General features: G+C 46.2%; 1 protein-coding gene across 5 annotated transcripts in view; it reads left to right on the plus strand.

Annotated features, from left to right (window-relative positions):
• The window catches only part of GLI2 (GLI family zinc finger 2), a 178,006-nt gene that overhangs the window by 101,588 nt on the left and 56,416 nt on the right, over positions 1-20,002 (plus strand). For 4 of the 5 annotated variants that reach the window (XM_085227967.1, XM_085227966.1, XM_085227969.1 and 1 more), the window contains exon 3: positions 14,391-14,496. The exons of the other annotated variant lie outside the window; for it this stretch is intronic. In XM_085227967.1, coding sequence (XP_085084093.1) covers positions 14,391-14,496 — 106 coding nt within the window. The remainder of the gene's footprint in view (positions 1-14,390; positions 14,497-20,002) is intronic. 5 annotated transcript variants of the gene reach the window in all.

The raw sequence follows: 20,002 nt of genomic DNA on the forward strand, positions 1-20,002 counted from the left end.
GCAATGTAGCAGTGACAGTGAATCACTAAATAAAATCAGAAATGGTATCTGCAGCCTTTTGCCATTGGAGGCTTCCCCTACTGCAGCTCTCCCAGGTGAGCTTGAAGTCAGGCTCTGATCTGAGGGGGAAACATCTCCTGTTCAGTGAAGGCAAGTGCTGCACAATCTGCAAACCTGGGTTGTTGAACGTGGTCTTTTAAAATGGGGAACCTGTTGTCAGTACTAGATTAGCCGCAAATTAATAAAACCATCCTGATTTACACAAAAAATGAGGTTGCGGGGACCTGTTTCAGAGTCCCTTATGTCATTAAAAATAATCCTGCTGCCACAAAGCTCTTTTGATTGGAGCCACGTTTTGAAGTCATTTGTTTTTGTGCATCCTTTAAAATCAGACAGGTTTGAATAAGAAAGCGTCTCCAAAGTTGCTACCAATCTACCCAGGAAAATGGTAATCATTTGCTTCTGAATTTTAGAGGGAACTGTGGTAATCATAGACTCATTAAGGTTGGAAAAGACTGCTAAGATCATCTACTCCATCCATCAGCCCATCCCCATCTTGCCCCTGACTGTGTTCCTCACTACCACATCTCCACCGTTCTTGAACCCCTCCACTGATGGTGACCCCACCACCTCCCTGGGCAGCCTATGCCAATAATCATTATGTTGTCTCCCAGAAGATGTCTTTTGAGTTATTGTAGCTTAAGCCTGTGGTAAACTTCAGTCCCCCAGAATGTCACTTTTAACCTAAAAGAAAGGGCTTTGCACGGGCTGTATGTCATATGATGCAGAGCGCGTAAATGAAATGGTCTGTGTTCTGTGTTTTGGTCTGGCCAAAGTAATCTGCTTCCCTTCCCAAAGTTATGGGATGGATTGACTGACTGAATTAATATGGGGAGTGATACAGGATATTTGAACTCTTGTCAGTTTTTTGATTCTGCTTTTTCCCAGCAGTAAAATGGATTTGTTCTGAAACCTGGAAAAGAAAGAAATAAATTTGGCAGATGTAGCCAGTTTATGATTTATTCTGAATTTGCAGCCTGATCCAAATGCCACTGAAGTCTGCAGAAATCATTTGGGGGATTTCAAAAGGAATCTCATCAGGCTCTTGATTAATATGCCGGGGAGCAGGGGTGTGCATGGTGGGGGCCAAGGGAGACTTGCAGAGCTCATCCTCTTTTTCTTTAGGGTTTGCATTCTCTCACTGCACATCCTTTCATGCAAGCCTCTTGCTACTCCCTGAACCATCTGTATGTGGATTAATAGGTAATAGCAGAGGCACTGGGGAAAGCTGGAGCCAAGTTCAATTTTATTGCCTCAAAGTGATGCGACGAGGGACTGTGCTGCTGGCACGGGGCTGTGGGAACACACGAGGTCGGGACCAGGGCTGCTGCCCATGCCAGCACCTCATGCCTCAGCCCTTCAAACACGTGCTGTGCTCTGGTGTCTCCCTCCAGATTAAGGGCACTTGAGATCTCAGCATCACGAGGCAGTGTAAGTGTGTGATCAAGCTGATTAACCTTGAAACAGCAATAAGTGCAGAATTTTAGCATGTGGCATCTTTTAACTTCACACATATATGCGTTGTTTTCTAGACTGGAAGATTTCCAGATTTTTCTAGGATGGGAAAGGCCACTGAGTTATGTATAAAACCAAAACAGGCCTTGCATCTTGATTTATTCCTAATCTTATTGCTGTGTGACAGGATCGGTTATCTCTCACAGGGTGGTATTAATTAAGGTTTACAAAACATTTTGCAATTCTTGGGAAAAAATGCATCACAGAGCTCTGCTATTACTTGAGCTATTTATTACGTGGCAGCCGATACTGCCTGTAAATGTCTGTGATCGTGTTTCATTGTAAATCGTGAACTTCCAAACTCCTTTGGAAAAACTGGTCTTCAAAAATCTTATTTTTCTTTCCCCCTCCCCCTTTAAGTGGGAGGGAATCGCAGATGATCTTTCACATGGTTCTTCCAACACCCAGTCATTCATCAGCAGAGACTTAAAGATAATAAACTTTTTGTTTCAGGCAATTACTTAATCTCGACAAACTCCTGTGTTAAGCAGGGCTATTAACTGAGCAGGCCATAAATCAGCATGCTGCCAGGTGGGTGAGTCTCCTGAACTGCAATCACTCTTCAGGACCTTCCAGAGACCCCTTCCGTCTTAAGCACCCTCATTACACAACCAGCATGCTAACAACCCGCACTTTGCATGAGCTGCCCAGAGAATCCACTGCAAGCTGCACTGGGACCATTTTTAACTCCAGTTGGAACATCTTCAGACCGAGGCAGGATGATACATGGCGGTTATTAGCCTGCACCCAAACCACAGCTGGGTGAAACAGATAACTTTCTCACCCCCTGCTCTTCAGCCCTTGTGCTTGGCTGCGAGCAGAGTGCTGCTGCAAAAGCCTCTTCGTGTGCTGTCTTCTCTGTCTTTATGCGCTAGGACTGCTTTGGGGACTGATGTCAGTGAGCGTGGAACCTCCCCAAATTCCTTTTTGTAGGCCACCAAGATGCTGAACACCTGGGTGTAAGTGCAAGCAAAATACCCAGCTCGGTTTTGTCATGTCTCTAGCAGAAAGCAGACTTACTTCTTTGCTTTCATTTCCAGAAAGTACTTTGGTTACAGTGCACAGCAGTCTTTATATTGGGTTTTTCCAGACTTGATTTGTTCGATTTTACAAATGGTATTAACAGACCTTTCGTATGGAGGGGAAATTTTTCAAGCTATTGCCTATAGGAACAGTTTGATTTCGGTTTGTCTTAGTGCCTAGAGGAGCATATGCATAAAGAAAGCAAACTTACTTCTGTGGTTTGGCTTGGAGAGGCTAGAAATGCCAGCTCTGAGTTTGAAGCACAGCTTGCTCCTGAAAGACCAAGGAGGGCTTTGTTGTAGGATGGTGCTGGGTGTCCCTGCAATGGCAGTGGGCAGCCCTGCAGTGGCAGGGACCGTGCTGGTAGGTCTGTGCCCAGGGCAGGCTGGCGTGCCCGCTCTTGTTGGCACAGCACCTGTGCTTGCACAGCATTTAAGCATGTGCCTGGGAGTTCTTCTCTAAGGCTGCTTTCCAGATCCTGCAAGTTGTGCCGGCTGCTTGTGCCAACAGCTCCTGGTGCACTGTCGCACCTGGGCAAATCCATCCGTTCTGATGGATGTGGAGATGTACAGCGTGCACATACTGCAGTGGGCACAGACTGCAGCACAGGGGGTTCTATCTGAACATTAGGATAAACTTCTGTGCTGTGTGAGTGGTTAAGCAATAGCACAAGTTGCCCACAGAGGCTGTGGAGTCTCCTTGGAGAGTTTCAGAATGTGGGCCTGGGCAACCTGCTTGTGGTAGCCCTGTTTGAGTAGTGGCTGGACCTGACAGCTTCCGAAAGTCCCTTCCAACCTCAACCTTTCTGTGATTCTATGATTTAGTTTCAGCTCAGCTTTACCGTACACATCTTTTGGCCAACCCTGGAAGCACTTGAGGTCTGTGCCGTGAGCATGGAGCTCACTCAGCTGACCACCAGCCTTCAGGAAGGGCACACTGTGTTTCAGCTGCATGGCTACACAAAAGCAGCCTGTCCAACGTAGCAGTGGCTTGATGTAGGCATGGGTGGCCAAGGGAAGTCAAGACAGCTGCTTTCAGCAGTAGTGGGGCTGGAAGTGGTGGCTGGACTGCAACCTATGTGCCTTCTTTGCTCATTTTTGCACCAGCATCTCCAGGTAAACTGGTTCAGGGAGTCGATCCAGCCAAAAACCCATGCAATACAATTTCAGGTGGTTAGTTTTCACCTGGATGATCTCCCTGAGCTGGCTGGGTGTGGGATTGCCATTGCCACCTCCAGGCAGGGGTGTGAGTACGTGGCTGGGGGTGAGACAAACTCCATCTCTGTACTAAAGGCATCCCCCTCAGTTATCCTGCTAATAGGGATTCAATTGGGATGACACTCTTGAGTAAGCTTCAATTTGCATGAGGGGAAGGTCCAGACAGGGCTCCACTAGACTTACTGTCAGATATGAAGTGTAATTCAGAGAACGTTCTCCTTCCTTTTCCATTTACCATTTTTGCTCTCTGGTTCTCATGGAATTGTGCTTGACAACAGTCTGAGGCTGTTGAACCACTCCATCCTTATTCATGTTGCCTGTGGAGATTCTGGACTTGGATGCAACCAAGGTGTGCAATGGTGTGTCTTCTGGAGCTACTGCTCCTTCTGGTTACTAATGCTAGATAGTGCTTGCTCCGTAACACCTCCATCTAAATGGCAAATCACAACCTATCTTCATATATGGATGATCAGAAGCAGTGCACTTTTGAGAGCTGAGGAAAAAAGAAGGTTTTGCTTGGATGCAAAGTCAAGCCCAGAGCAGTTGAGCTGTACAAAGCAGCACAGCTGCCTCCACAAAACACATTAAGGGATGTGATTCCTGCTGTGATGTGAGCCTTAATGTAAAGATACAGTGAAAGAGTTTGCCACTCATTGGCCCGATCCCAGGGCACTCAGTGGCAAACTCCATTGGTCCATCTTTTTTGGAAATAGCCACATCAAATGGAGGCCCAGGTAGTCATTAGGATGCTTCTGGCTTCTACGGGGGCAGGATGACAACAACATGGAGAAAACTTCTCCCTAAACTCATAGGCACGCTTTCTCCCCTAGACATATGTTTTTGAGGGATCTAAGTGTTTGTATAGATGCTCCTGAGGTGCTGATTTTTCCCCTGCAGTGGGCACACAGGCCATCCCCATGCAGGCTGGCACAGTTGAGCTACCAGCTGCTCAGCCCCTGCGCCCCGGGTGCCTTCCTGCCTGCTGGAGTCGGGTTTTGTTCTTCTCCCATTCTCTCACAGCAGCTGCTGGAGAACAAGCCCCAAGGACCCATCTGGCCCTCTGAGCTTCCCGGGCCACGTGCTTTCTCGACAAAGCAGTGGTGGTTGTGCTGTAATACAAGAGTTACATTATAAAACTGCGACTTGCTAGCAAAGCAAACTGCTTTTATTCGCTGGTACTGCCTTTCTCCCTTTAGAATTGCAGCCACGGCAGCTCCACAATGTAGCCTCAGATCAAGTCAGTCTAGAGGGCTGCTTTTTTCTTTCTCTTTTTTCTTTCTTTCTTTCTTTTTTTTTTTTTCTTTTCTCCTCCTCTGCTTTCTGGAGGAGTTGGCACAGCCTGGTGTTATTAGGACATAAGCCAGCTTGTTCTAGTGGAATTTCCTGTTTGATTTTAATTTCCCCCTCATTTTTTTTCTCCCCTCAAAGTGAGGCAGAAAAACTTTTTAATTGCACTGCCGTAGGTTGGCCTTTCGGGATATTATTATTCTTATTAAGTACTTCCTGTTGGGATGCGGCACATGAGAAGTACCCAGGATCTCAGTGCAGTCAGGGCTTGCGGCCGCCTTGTTTGTTAATAACCGTCAGATTGGCAGCATCCTCAGGATACATCTTGGCATGACAGCTGGGCAATTAAGTGATTTTCAAGACTCTCAACATTTGCAGCTCAAGACCTGTGGAATTAATAAGCCGCATTAAGCCTTCTCGGTTTTGTTTTCTGCTGTTCAGTAGCTGCAGCTCCTCATTCATCTAACAGAAAGCCAGCCTCAGTGGGAAACACTCTGGAAATCAGCGTGGAGGTAGAAACGTGCTGTCACACTGCCGACTGCATTTTGTCCCAGAGAAGAATCCAAATTCTTTTTAGCAGAAAAAGTCTTATAAAATGTTTTGAAAGTGAAAATTCTCAGCAGTCAATTACAGAAGCTTCAATAGGATGAGAAGGAGTGGCCTCAGGTTGCACCAGAGGAGGTTCAGGTTGGATATTAGGAAACATTTCTCACAAAGAGTGGTGAGGTATTGGCACAGGCTGTCCAGGGAGGAGGTGGAGTCACCGTCCCTGGAGGTGTAAAAGAGCCATGGAGATGTGGAACTGAGGGATGTGGTTAGCGGGCAATATCAGCGCTGGGTGGACAGCTGGATTAGGTGAACTTAGAGGTCTTTTCCAACCTTTATGATTCTATGTTGGCAGATACCTTTGTATTAATGTCACTTTGCTAGTTTGTTACTTCCACACTCCTTTTGTTTTCTAGAATACAATAGATCATTGCCCATTCTGGGCTCTTCTGGGGCATTTCCAACAGCAGCTACAGTTTGCTGAAAGATATTTTCTGACCAAAAACCATTCTGCTCCCAACCTTCTATCAACTCAGGCTGTTTACGTCTTAGGATGATGGCTGGTGGCAGCAATGCTGCTCTGGAGATATCTCTGATTACAGCACTTTGGAAGACCAGAGGAGCCTCAGTGCCAGGCAGATCTGGGCACCCTGCTGCAGGATTCCCCCGCTTTCACTTTACTCATCCTTTCCAGATGGATAAAGAAAGTAAGTTTGTCCCTACAGGACTGCTACATAGCAGTAACCTAAAAACACCAGGAATCCTTGTAGAACAGTAAATAATCACTTTCATTCACAGATGCCCTCCTGAATGTCTTAAAATACTTTCATATAGCTGTCTGCAGGCTTCAGAAAATCTTTATTTTCTCACCAAGAGGCCAAGTGTCCCAAAACTGACTGGTTTGGGTCACACCTGAGGCTGGCTGCTAAGCCAGCTCCCTGCTGGTCGCACCTCACTGAGGTCCTGCTGTCGTCGCATCCCTGCCTGCCCTGGCCAGGAGATGCCCCGAGGGAGTGATGGTGACCCAGGCAGGAGACAGCAGCTGAGGGATTTCAGGGTTTGATTTCTTAATGATAAGAGTCATCTTTGCTGTAGAAAATGTCAGTGAACTCTTACATTTTTAATCTACATTTTACATGGAGAGAGAAAGACCATTTTTAGCCTCGCTGTAATTGTTCCGACTCTTTTGCCCAGTAAAGGACTGACAGGTTTAATGTCCCTAATGACAGCCTTGCAATACAGAGAAGGAAGCTGAGGAGCCCTGCTGGGAACTTCAGGAAAGGGCAGACGTGGACCTGAACAAGACTATCTTACTTCCACTTGTGCCTCTTTAGTTCTTGAGCTGGGTAAGAAATAAATGTACGTGGGATTGAGCCATGGGCTGGCCACCTGGGAACTCCCGAGGGCTCCTGGGAGCGGTTTGCTGTCTTACAGCTTTTATGACAGCGTTTATTATGCAGGCAAACCTAGAAATGTGCTTTCTTCTATGTAAAGTAAACATGGCATCCCCATGGGTACCCAAAGCCCACATCCTTGGCTTTGTACTCTCCTCTTCTCCATGCCCACACCTCAGTTCCTCTGAGTGGAAAGTCAGAAGTCACATGGACTCTGTCCTGTAGGTCCTTTGAGGTATTGGTGATGCCATTCTTGATTTGAGGCTTTTTTCTGTGATTTTATAGATGAAGACAAGCAAGACATTTTTTTTATCAGACACATGGTCTGATTGTTGGGTAGTTCCGTTTGGAGCCAGGAGTTGGACGTGATGGTCCTTAAAGATCCCCTCCAACTGAGGATATTCTGTGGTTCTATTATTTGTTGTTTTCTTTGCACATATCTGCATCCCAGTCTCCTCCCAGCACCCCTACGAGGCAGTTCATTACTTGAGTCACTGGTTTTCTTAGCAGCATAGGCTGTTTTTCTCTTTATTGCTCACCTGAATGGGAAACTTGGCTTTTGCTGTGCCCACGTTACTCTAAGCACGTTACCTCTTCCGGCATGCTAAGATGTTGTCTAAAATATGATTTTTGTAAATCAGGCTACTACCACCTTTCTTCATTACATGTGTTAGAAGGAGAAAACTGATTCTAGGTTCTGCTGGATGGGAACAGCAGGTTGGATGTGCTTCAGAATGGTGTGTAATGAATGGGACAGGAGAGGGCTCTCCCTTGGGTGCACTGGTTGGAACCTTCCTCCCGTTTGTCCTTCCCTTAATGTTTACAGCACACCAGAATTAATCTTCTCTATTATTTTACCTGTGAAGTTCCTCTTTTATTGTTTCCAAAGCCACTGAGCAGGTAAAAATAAATAAAACAGTGTAATAATTAACCAATATTAATTGAAGTATGCTGTATGGAAACCAAACCAAATACTAACAAGCCAAACAAAAGAAAAGTATGCACCGTGCAGCCTTGTTTACAGTGCTGTCTGCTGGAGTCATTATACACGTTGATATAATAATACTGAGCACTTAATTACCACATCATTTTTAAAGCGCTGTATAAACATTAACCAAACCTCTGAGGTAGGGAGGTATTATTATCTCCATTTTAAAGAGGGGAAATTCTGACACGGCAAGGTTAGTTGGTAATTGGGCAGGCTGGAGTGAAGTGCTGCCTCCTGGACGGTCCAGACCACGCTGTGATTTTGGAGGCTGCAGAAGCACCAGGGATGGCTCTACCTGGAACACGGCGCTGCCACCTGAGGAGGGCAGCTGTCCCTGAACACAGCTCTGCACTTTGCAGACGTGCAGACTGGAGTAGCCAGCAACCACGTGGTTATCTCTTCTTGGAGGTAAGCGCACGCTCAGCTCCTTTTGCGAAGCAGCAGAACGTGGAGGCTCAGCTCTACGGCAGCACTTGGTGGGGCTGGGAGGCAGCAGCTGCTGCGTGGTGGCAGTGGGAATGTCTGTCCCTGCAGAGTAGTCACCGTTCAGCAGCAGCACATGACTTCATCAGAGGAGAATCCCACAGGCTCACCAGTGTGATCTGCTCCGTCATGTTTCTGTGACCCAATTTTCCCCATTCTTTGTCTTGGACCTTCCCTGACCCCAACCCTATTATCTCTTCCAATAATTCACCCGGGCCATTATTAATGGTGCATTAACTTCGGCTGTGCTTTCAGCAAAGATGTTTTTCTTGCGCTTATTCATTCGCTCAACTCACTTAAACAGCGAGATCATTATTCCGGGGATGTCACATAAACACAAAACCATCTCCCTTGCTGACACCTATGGCCTGAGGCACTTTGCTGGATCCAAGCACAACACCGGACGACCCAAGGGGCTTTGGGAGCCACCCACATACTCAGGGATGGAAGGTTCCCCTCCCCATCCAGAGTCCACCAAGCCCAGTGCAGCTCCAGTGGGAGAAAGATCACAGAATGAAGGCTGTGGAACAGAGCACATTTTGCTTTTTCAGAATGAAAAACGTGACGTTTGCCACCACAGAGTTGTTGGATGCCAAAATGCATCTTTTAAGTTAGGGACTTTAAAAAAACATCTTCTAGGATATTCCCTTCTCCTTTTTTCTGGGTCAGCTGCTTGTGCAAAGCTGCTAATGACGCTATAGCGACAGGATCACATGAGCTGTTGTCTGGAGTTTTTCTCCCATTAATCCAAATCAATCTAATGCCGCAGGGCTCTGAAGCCTTTTTCAGATCGAGTTGCGTTTTCTACCTGCTGTGGTTGAGGTTTGCTCTGGAACCTGCTGTTTGTTTGACTGTGGGCAAGTTGTGTTACTTTATCCTGTACCAGGCCTCAACGAGTGAAAAAGGGCTGGAACTCAGTGTGTGTGAGCATTTGATTCTCTTCCTAAGGAGCTTTGTGAGTCTTGGCAAGGCAGCTTGTCATCCCTGTATGAAACTTGTGTTCCATGCATCATAAATATCACAAGAAATTAAGCCAAGAGGGTTCTCAAGAGGTCAGCATTGGTTTTTCCCACTTTCTAAGATAGGTGGCTTTGCAAAATTGTTGGAAAAAGTATTATAAGTACTGAATTATTCTATCAGCAGTCTTTTATGTTTTTCTTCAACTAATGACTTTCCCTTTAGGTAAACTTCCAGGAGCTCTGCGTGTATTGAATGGCACAGGAGATGTGGGGTGGGCTTTTGGGTGTCTCCAAACCCTGGTTGTGCCACAGCACTCAGTTGCAGGTGGGAGTTGAAGATGTCCTTTAAATGCATGCATGTTTAGGATTACCTCATCTGAGACTGTCCCTGCCACTAGGGACTGCACTTAGTTTTCAGGAGGAAGGGCTTTGCAGATTATTTTTTACAAAGTTGGACTCAATGATCCTTTTGGTTCTCTTCCAACTCAGGATATTCTATGATTCTATGAAAGTGAACCACAAATGTAACCCAATTTGGTGGTATGGGGTCTGATTTCTTTTCTTCTGCTGCCTTTTTTTAAGTGGTTACATGTGGAGGTTGAAGAATATAAAAAGTTTGTTTGACCCTTCCCAACTCTTCTTTTTGGGTTTAAAAAGAGGAGCTTCTGTGGGTGCTGTAAGAACATCTCGTTTGCTCGCTGCACAAACCCCTGCATGCCGTGTGTGTTTTTCTTGAAGCACAGGTTTATCTGCAGAGATAATCAAAAGCCTGCATCATCCTCAAAAAATGCCTGTTTCTGCTGCCTCCCTCCCTGATTCCTGGGATTTTCGGCAAAGGGACATCCCCTTTAAACGTATATTTCTGCTTCATATCTCTCCCCTTTGAAGCCAGAGGGCTGGCTGGCTGGCTAGCCTTTGAATAGGCAAGGATGAGAATAGAACAGTGGGAGGTCCGTGTCTTGCTCATAAACCTTGGCCAGAAAATCAGCCCTGACAAGTGGGGACAGGTAGCAACGTCTCCCCCTAATCGAGCGATGCGGCAGAGCAGACGCGTTCCTGCAGGAGCTGGGGGCAGGTGGGGCCTCCCAGCCTCATCAGCGTGCGTTCACCCCAGAGCTGCATGCCACAGCTTAATGAGGAGCCATGTTATTTCAGTGTGAAACACCCTGTTTTTCCATTGGCCCTGCCCTTTGTGTGCCGCTTTGATTTCTTCACGGAATCATTGAATGGCTTAGATTGGAAGGGACCTTAAAAATCACCCAGTTCCAGCCTCCCTGCTGCGAGCAGGGCTGCTGAGCACTAGGTCAGGCTGCACAGGGCCTTATCCAAACCTGACATTGAATACCTCCAGTGTTCCAAAGAACACTTTTTTGGTTTTCTCTTCCTTTCTCAAGTTTTTTTCTGTTGTCTCAGAGCTATGGGACATGGAGGGGGGATGTCACTTTGTGCCTTCCCTCAGTGGTGCACACTACCAAGGGGCTTGGCATGGCCCTGCTTCTTCCTGTGGGAAAGCTTTCTCCTGCTAAAAGCTTCCTCGCACTGTGTAAAACAATCATCATTAGTACTAATTGGGCAGCTTTGGGGTTAAATCTGCAAAGATTGCTTGGGTTTAGTAAATCCTCTGCCACCACAAAGCAGATAATACTAAACAAAAGATCGCCTTGATTAGATTAAAATTGGCAAATTCATTGCCCTAATCATCGTATTGCCCTTCTCATGGCTATTCAGGAATACATCAACATGACTTACTTGAAGTAATTGAATATAATTGTCTCTTTAACTCCTACATGTAAAGCATCCATCTTTGTTAGCAGCATGCGCTGCTGTCCTGCTGCCAGCTCGCCCTCCTCATCAGAAGGGGTGGGAATGAAAAGCAAGGCAGGGATGATGTTCATGAATTAGAAGCTGATTGCCTCTAAAACCATTCATTATTCCTGACCAAGCACCTGGAAGAGGAGAAAAAGGAGCAGCACTGGTGGTGGTTGGTTTTGTCGCTGGAACTCCCAGGGTGGGTAGCAGAGGAGGGACCCAAAGTGGGATAGCCCAAAGGGAGGTCACCCAAAGCAACCCATCCCTGGAAGGAAGTGGAATGCTGACTGCCACCGTTCAAATAAGTTGAAATGCCAAAAACAAACCAACCATGCCCGTGGGAGGCAGGAAATTTGTGGAAATTTTTCTTCCATTAATAGTCAGATGTGCAAGGAGGGAAGAATTCTTTTCAGATGTTGTTGTACCAGCAGATAGCTAGGAACAGAGGCCAAGCAACAGACACCCTGTGTTTTCTTACTCCCAGCTCTCCTGAGTGACTGGGAGATCTTTTTGTATTAATTTTTTGATATTACTACAGCAATCAGTCATTTGGTAGTCGGTAGTTACAAAACTAATTACTAAAAGTATCTAAAGGCAGGCTATGAAAAAGAAGAGGGCAGGCCGTTTATCAGGGTCTGTTGTGATAGGACACAGGGAAATGGTTTCAAACTAAAAGAGGGGAGATTTACACTGGATATAAGGAAGAAGTGTTTTACAATGAGAGTGGTGAGGCACCGGCACAGGTTGCCAAAAGAGGTGGTGGGTGCCATGTTCTTGGAGACATTCAACGTCAGTCTGAATGGGGCTTTGAGCACCTGATGGAGCTGCAGGTGTCTCTTCATTGTGGAGAGGTTGAACTAGGTGACCTTTAAGGGCTGCCTCCAGCTTAAACAATTGTGCGGTTCTATGATTATATGAAAACAAGACATAACTTGCCTTGTTTAAGATTCAGCATTTGACCCGTTGCTGTTAATGGCTTTGCTGTTACTGGTGAGTTAAATTGGTCGAGATAAGGGCTGTGCCACTAAAACACCACCCCGATGCCCAGCAGTGTCAGCCCATCACCTTGCACCTCCCTGCATTTTGTGGCTACTCAGCCCTGGACCTGCCCCATCCAGGCAGTGTCACCACCTTATTTTGAGAAGATGCCAAACCTGACCCATAGGCACTCTAGCAGAGCTATGCAGGTAGGCATCAGGAATGCAGGAGAGTCCTTGCTCCTTTGGGTTTATTTTCGTGAGCTCTCTGTGGAATGAGTGTTGCAGGAAGCCCAGCTCTGGCTGTTGAAGGTGTTTGTGGTGTCTGGTGAGTGGCTGTGCTGGGACAGTTTGTGGCCATGCTAGGAGTAAAACCCCTGTCCTGGGAGCAGAGCAGGGATGCCCTGGCACTACAGAGGGTGCCCTGGGTATCAAGATCTCCTTGCCTCTCTTCTCTGATCCAATGCACCGTGTCCAGAGGACAGCGGTGCCTCTGAGGAGGAGGGAAGCAGCTTCTGGTCCCTGCCAGCCTGGACAGTGGTTTGGGCTGAGTGCGGTTTGGTGAGAGCAGGCACTGCTGTGCTTCTGACCTGGAAAAACACTGTCTGCTCTTTAAAGTGAAGTGTCCTCACGTAAGGGATCATCCTTGCCTGGGACGAAGAAAGAGTGAATCTCCCTCCTGCCAAAGCAAATCCTAAAGGATGCGAGTTTATTCTCTGCCTGAGCTGCTTCTAGGGGAGGAGGGGAGGGGAGCAGAAAGGGGGAAGCAGCTAACAGTTACCCTACTGTGTCCTGACATCAGGCGAGCTGCAAAAATGCTCCCAGTGTATCGGGGTGTGCACGGTGCCAGCCCTGCGCCGGAGCACGGAGCGTGAGGCTGCTGCGGAGCCTTAAATACTTTCCAGCCTGACTGCCTTAGTCTAACGCCTTTCAGCGCTGTTGGCAGGAGGCTTGTTTGTGTGCCTGCTCTCACCTCTCCCACTGCCGCGCCTGTGCCGTGTGTGCTTGGGGACTGAGTGCTGCGATGGGGGCAGGAGCTGCAGAGCTGGGGGCTGACACACAGGGAAGGACGTGCGTGGGGATCTCTCCCAGGGGAATTGCAAGAGGAGCGCAGCCTCGCTGGATGGGGTCAGCGTAGCTCCACTGCAGCTGGACTCACGGGGTTGAAAGGCTGAATTTGAAGGCTGATAGAAAACGAGTTGGGCGCTGCTGGAGTTTGCTCAGCATCAGCGAGAGATTCAGCCCAAGCTTTGGCTTACGGATGGTGCTCTGCAGAGAGATGCTACCTGTCACAGAGGCAAGTCATGGTTCAATACCAGCAGGGGCTGAGCCTCTGTTAATGGTGTTTCTTTGGCTTCAGTAATTTTTACAGGAAAGGCCCGGTGTAGTTGGGGGCGGTGGGAGAAAGAACCCGATGAATTTTCAATCGGTTCAACTCACTCAAGTATTCTCGCCGTTAACTTTTGGGGTCAATAATAAATATTAAAACCTGTAGATTTAATAAGTCAATGTAGGTGTTCTCTGCCTTTTGAGACCACTTTATCTTTCCATCAAAGATGAAACAAGCTTCTCAAATGAATAAAAAATAGGGCCTCAAGTGATTACAAGCGCAAGCAATTTGGGCTCCTCTCTTAGAAGCTGGCAGTAGGCATTTCTGAGCCACTTCTGAATGCCTTCATGGTTTGCATTAGCACTGCTCTCGCTGTTGGTTTTTAGGTAAATGTTTCCAGACCTTCAGCAGAGGTGCTCACTGCCACTGCAGGCACAGGGGACGGCATGGGTCCGGGTCCCGCCAGGCTCCGTTGAGTCTGATTCGCGCTGCAAGTCTAGTTTTCCTTGGTGCTTCCTATAATCTCCTCGAGTTCAAAGAGCGCTTAGCTGCTTGTCTTTGTCAAAAACCCTGTTGGAGATCTTTTATGTCGAAGATGTAGGATTTCTCCGCCTGACTTTGATTATTTATTCATTCCACTTCTCTGGTGTATGATAGCGCTGATATCATGAAGACCCCTTGTCTTGCACTGCTCTTGCTCTGAAATTCATGGAGATTTAGTGCCTTTGAAATTGTTTTAAAAGGAAAGGAAAAGTTTTTGAAGTCCCTTTTTTTCTTCTTCTTCTTCTATTCCCCTCCACAGTGCCGCAGCACATTTTTCCGGCCTTCCACGCTCCTTTGCCCATTGACATGCGCCACCAAGAAGGACGATACCATTACGAACCTCACTCTATCCACGCTATCCATGGGTAAGTCTCGCACCTCCGCTTCTGAGCCTTGCTATGGCCCCGTCCGCCCACCCTGTATCAAATTCCATTCCTGAAGCATGGGGCACTCACTGCCCTTCAGGTCATACAGCTCTGTTAGACCTATAAAAGGGCTGTGTAGCTCCGGGATACGAGTCCTGGAGATGAGCCTGGCTTGTGGTTTTGCACCCATGGTGTTTCTCGTGTCATAGTGTGCCTTTCTGACACCATCTTGGTGAAACACAAGCACTGCTCCCTCCGTACTGCTTCAGGGAAGGATAAAAAGCTGCCAGGCATTCCATAAATCAGTTTTATTTCATGGGACTTTAGCATGGACAGGCTGAGTGACTCTGGTGTCTACATGAGGTCTAGAAGGGCAGGATCATGGGTTTCAATGGGATCCTCTTCATGAGATCCCACAAATGCTGGCCAGGGGCTGTGCCCAGGCTGGGGGAATCACATTGGTCTCCTAGTTCATGTCTCCTAGTCTCCTAGACATGGCAACCCAGTGGTCCTTGGAGAGTGGTGAAGACACGTTTATAGAGAGATTTGGGTTCACCTCCTATGAATTTTGAGCAGGCAGGAAAGGAGCCAGCAGGGAAGTGAGTGGGAGGATGTGGTGGCCATGCGGCCAGTGGGTTTTCTCCTCATCCCTGAAACACAGCATCCCCATGGGAGGTGAGGGACAGCCTAATGGGTTGGCGGTCTCACGGCTCCCAGAAATCCTTTACCCTGTGATGGCAACCTGAGGGCAGGTCCCAGGGCATTCAGCATAGGAGAACCCACAAGGGCTAAAAACAACTTGTGCAAAGGGAAAGCAAAGCAGATCTCATCACTTAAAAACTCTCATTTGTTCCTTCTGTTATCCCCAAAGATTAGATGACCTTCCATCCCCTATGATTTTATGATTCTCTGCTCTGCGGCTTTGCAGGGCTGTTTGCAGATCCATGCTTTTTCTGGATGGGTGTGAGTGGGGGAACAGCCTCTGGGAGGCAAGAGAGGAGACAGCAGCAGCCACGAGATCTGTGGAGTCCCACGGCTGCAAGGGCTTTATTCCACTTCCAAAACGCTGCAGGAAAAAGTGATAGGGCATTCCCCTGGATGCTAGCAGGAGACAAGTTGTCTTTTTGGCTGGCAGTCAGCTTTACTAGATGTTTAAAGAGGCAGAGAAGCTTCTTCCTTGCTGTGTGCAAAGGGGAAAAAAACAGAATGGGTCGCTAATGTGAGTAGGCAAAACTGGGGGGGTCTGCGGAGATTAATGAAGCAGTTCTGAGCTTGCCTGCACGTACATGCAGAAATTGCAAAAAAAAAGAACACAGATTAATTAAAAAATGTACTAGGAGACAGATAATAAGCTAGAGCTGTACCTAAGACAGCACACGCTGACTTCTGAAAGGGACATCTTCCAAACTGTGTTTAGGAAAGAGGATAGCAGACGCTCAGATGTTTGGCAAAGGCTACTCATGCACCCCAAAAAGCTGGATAAAGTCAGTGCTGCTGCAGCATGGCTAGGTCTGTCTTCCCCCCAGGCTGGCACTTTGGGAACCATGCAGAGACTGTTCTCCCCTTCAGTCCTGGTGCTGCATCTTTCCTGGAGCACCACAGCGGTGATTTTGGTGGAGACATGGAGCAGGATTTTCTCCAAAATGCAATGCAGAACTTAACAGCTGCCCTGTGAATTGTATCCTCTGGCAGGTCAGGTGTTCAGCAAACTAATGTTAATACTCTGCTGTCCTAGCAGTGGCTGAGTTTGTCTGTAAGGGAACCAAGAGTATCCTGCGTAGGATTTGGGAAGAATTGTTGGTATATTCCGACCGTCCTAATTTGCAATCCTTCACCTTCCCAGGAGAAGCTTTCATGAAAAAGAATTCTGAGTTACTGAAGGTAAAACTTGGTTGTTGGTCTTAGAAGAGGAAACATAGCTTTCTTGGAAACTTTGTGTAAGATGAACCTTATTGCTTGGACATTGTGTTGAAGGGTGCCCATGTGAGTGATGAATCATCAAAGCAGTATTTTTGTGCAGTCTTCCGTGACATTTCTGGAGCTACAAAAGGTAGCAGGCTTGTTGAAAACAACTTAGACTGAAATATCAATTGCAGCTTTTGTGAGCATGCAAGTGCATACATGTGTCAGTCCTGTTCTGGGCCTTATTCTGCTGTCAGTTAGAGAGGGCTTTCCTGCAGTAAAGCAAAGCCTGTGCTTTAGAATCAGGGGAATGCAACTTCACTCTGGCTTTCTTTCCCAAGTGCATAACCACACTGGGAAAATCCTCACCAGCTGTGGAGTTAGTCTCTTGTCCATTTCTTCTCTTTCAGTCTTATCGGCAAACATTTCTACCTGATCTCCTGCCCTTTCCTTTTTTAGATTTTGTTCTACTTCTCTTTTGTCTTCCCCTTCTCTCTCTTTCAGTTTCTGTTCCAGATACCATAAAATAGTACTCACCCTCTTCACTGAGGATATCCAGTGTGAAATTACTCAGAATGTGGTAATGGAGCTGGGCTAGGGCACACTTAGCAGTTCTGTGCCCCTGCCTGGGTAGGCTAGGCAGGCTCTGTGGATACAGATGCACTTCTGTAAATTTGTACCCCTTCCCAGTGGTGCAGAAACCCATTCTTCTCTTTAAATTAAATAACACTGAGGAATAATGTATATTTTTACTCTAGAAAATTGTGGTAAATGTTTGGAAGACAATTTGTGTCACTGAGTTTTGGCTTTGTGATTAATTTGATCAGTGCTTGACAGAGCCCCCAATTCATCAAGCCTGTATTCTAGCTGTCTGCTGTCTTGCTGGTACCAAATTTATCTAATTATATGAACATTGCACAGCAAATTAAGTGTAGTCTCATTTGTTGCTAACTATGGGGTCTTGTTACTTGCCTGCTGCGTTATGTCAAAGGTTTGTTTCCTGACTGCTTAATGTGACGTGGCTGCATTCCCCCACATCACTGTTTGCTTTTGGCCTAATGAGAACATAAGTTGTTTTATCCTAACTGGAGGGAACTCATCTGCAAGGCTCTCCTGAGCAGGACAAACTTTGGTACCCTTTTCTTAAGAGTATGGATGGAAATATGGAAAATTCAAGCAATAAAAGATCCACATGCAAAGATGTGTCTGAAAAATGTTCTGCATTTCTGCTCACTGTTGTTGTTCTGCCTCAGTCAGTTCCTTGTTGAGCGCCATGACAAATAGTTTTCAGCATTCCCCACTGAGCATTTAGTATATCTATGCAGTTGCTGATCATGTTGATAGTACTCTGAAATATATTTCCTAGAGAACTTTATCTGGATAAAATAGTGTTTCTTCAGTCAATAGGACACTTCACTTTTCTACACAACCTGTTATTTTTGCTTATTTGGTCATACACCTCTTTTTCATTTTATCAAGTGATCTCTTCTTTAGCATTAAGAAAAAATTGTTGGAACCATGATGATTTCTTGGCTAGTTTGGAAAAATGAAATATTTCATTCAGTTGATCATTGAGCTCTGCAGTGCAAACCAATAGAAATATTGTGGAGTTAAGACATCAATTGGATTTTGGTGTTGTGGACTCAATGGTCCTACAGAGGATGGAAGGAGAGACAGGAGTGGAGCCCAACAGACACTGCAAAAACATGTATTGAGGAATGGATTAAAACCGACTGCGGGAGGGAATCTCTTCCAGAGAGTCTCTTGCAGAGTTAGAGCAGAATGAGTGAAGGAAAGCATATTGGTTCATGTAAATTGCATGAGACGCCATTTCTCCAAAACAGCATTTGTTTGATGTAAAGGTCACCAAATACAGCACTAAAAGCTAAGAAATGACAGAAATAATGTTTGCAGGTTCTGACCTCTTTTGTATATCATCGCCATAGTGCTTTAACTTGCACAGCCATACTCCTTAAATGGGTGATGGTGGATGCTGGATGCATCTCCTGCATGCAGCTTTTATTGATTTGTCAGAATTTCACTCTGTACTATTAGCTGTAGGCAGAACATAGATCAGTGTCACCTGGGTGGAAGTCCTCAGAGGTTAACAGCTGAACCAAATTCACTTCATATGTTAAAACAGGTTCTTTTTTAGTGAAAGAGATAGTTTGTGTTTTAGTGAGCTTCCTTGTGAAAACTTACACTGCTGGAGCCCTGTCTCTGCAAAATCTCTCTCATCTGCAAACCAAGGGGACTCTTGGAGCCAGCTTTGCAAGATCAAGCTCTCAACTGCAGAGTGAAGCGGCAGGTGAGGATGGCAGGTGAGCACTGATAGCTCCCCCCTGTAGGTGTGCTTAGCTACTCTCAACTATTTTTTTTTCCGAACTATAGCAAAAATAACAGAAAACCTCTTAGCTCAGCTTAAAAGTACCTGCCAATGCAAGAGCCTTCAGGGCTAACCCTTGTAAACAGCATGCCTAGGCTTGACTCAGCAAGAAGCTTTTTAACAGTAGTTCCTAAACTGTGGTTAAAACCCGTCAGGCATTATGCAGTGCAACAAACAAAAGCAGCCTTGTTTTTTTACTGACATCCCGATGATGTTTCAGGTTGCAGTTCTGACATTATTTATTAACAAAATATTGTTGTTGTTCTTTTGTCCACATTTAGAAATAATTTTAGAAAGTAAAAAAAAAACAAACTGAGCTCATAATTCTGTGGCTTTTGAGAAGAGTGAATCCTCCCAAAGACCTACTGACAGAGAATGTTCCATCACTGTGATAATGTGGAGTTGCCCTTAATTTCCCTTTGCTAGGGCTTTTATCTGTATTAATCACGGATCTTCTTCCATTTCCCTGAGATCTTAATATATTACAGATTTTCTCTGATATTCAGCCTACACAGTTTTTCTTTATCTGATCCTATTGCCCCTTCCTGTTGAAGTTTGTTTTCCTTTTGCTGTGTTAAAAATTGGAGAACACCTTTTCAGGATTGGTTCCCAGTGTGCCTGAGCAGCTTAGGTGGGTAATTCACAGATGGCCAAGGTGACTTTTCATCAAAAGGCTATGGCTCAAGTGTTTACAGATTCTCCAAATTTAACCTTTATCCATGGTTTTCCATTTTGGGTATGTTTCAGGCTGATTTTCTCTTTCCTTTGTTTTTGTGAGATTCGGCCAACAGAGGCCAAGTGGGGTTAAGGGAAAGTATGTTGTTTAGCCATACAAAAAATAATCATCATCATCTTGTCACGGTGTTCTGAGAAATACCGGTATTTTTTGCTTTAGAGTTGGAATTTGCTACTGTCACAGATGTGTCTTTTGCAGTTCCTATTAAAAAAAAAAAAAAAGCAACAAAACACAAACCTTCCTCAGTTTTGCAGGATAGAAATCTTTTGAAAAATCTCCCTTCACACACTGTCAGTGGAGAGGTGTTAGAGGTTGGTGGCAGTGAAATTTTCCATGTGGCACTGACCACGCTCCAGCCCAGCCGATGGGGCTTTCCCACCAGCGCTCCCTGTTTGCTGCCAGGGCTCTCGTTTGTTCCCCCACCATTGGCAGAGGGGCGCCGGCCCCATGCGTTACCGGGTGTGCGGTTATCTTTGTAGAAT

This window comes from Meleagris gallopavo, chromosome 7 (assembly GCF_905368555.1).
Source record: "Meleagris gallopavo chromosome 7, MGAL_WU_HG_1.1, whole genome shotgun sequence".
Classification (NCBI taxonomy): Eukaryota; Metazoa; Chordata; class Aves; order Galliformes; family Phasianidae; genus Meleagris; species Meleagris gallopavo.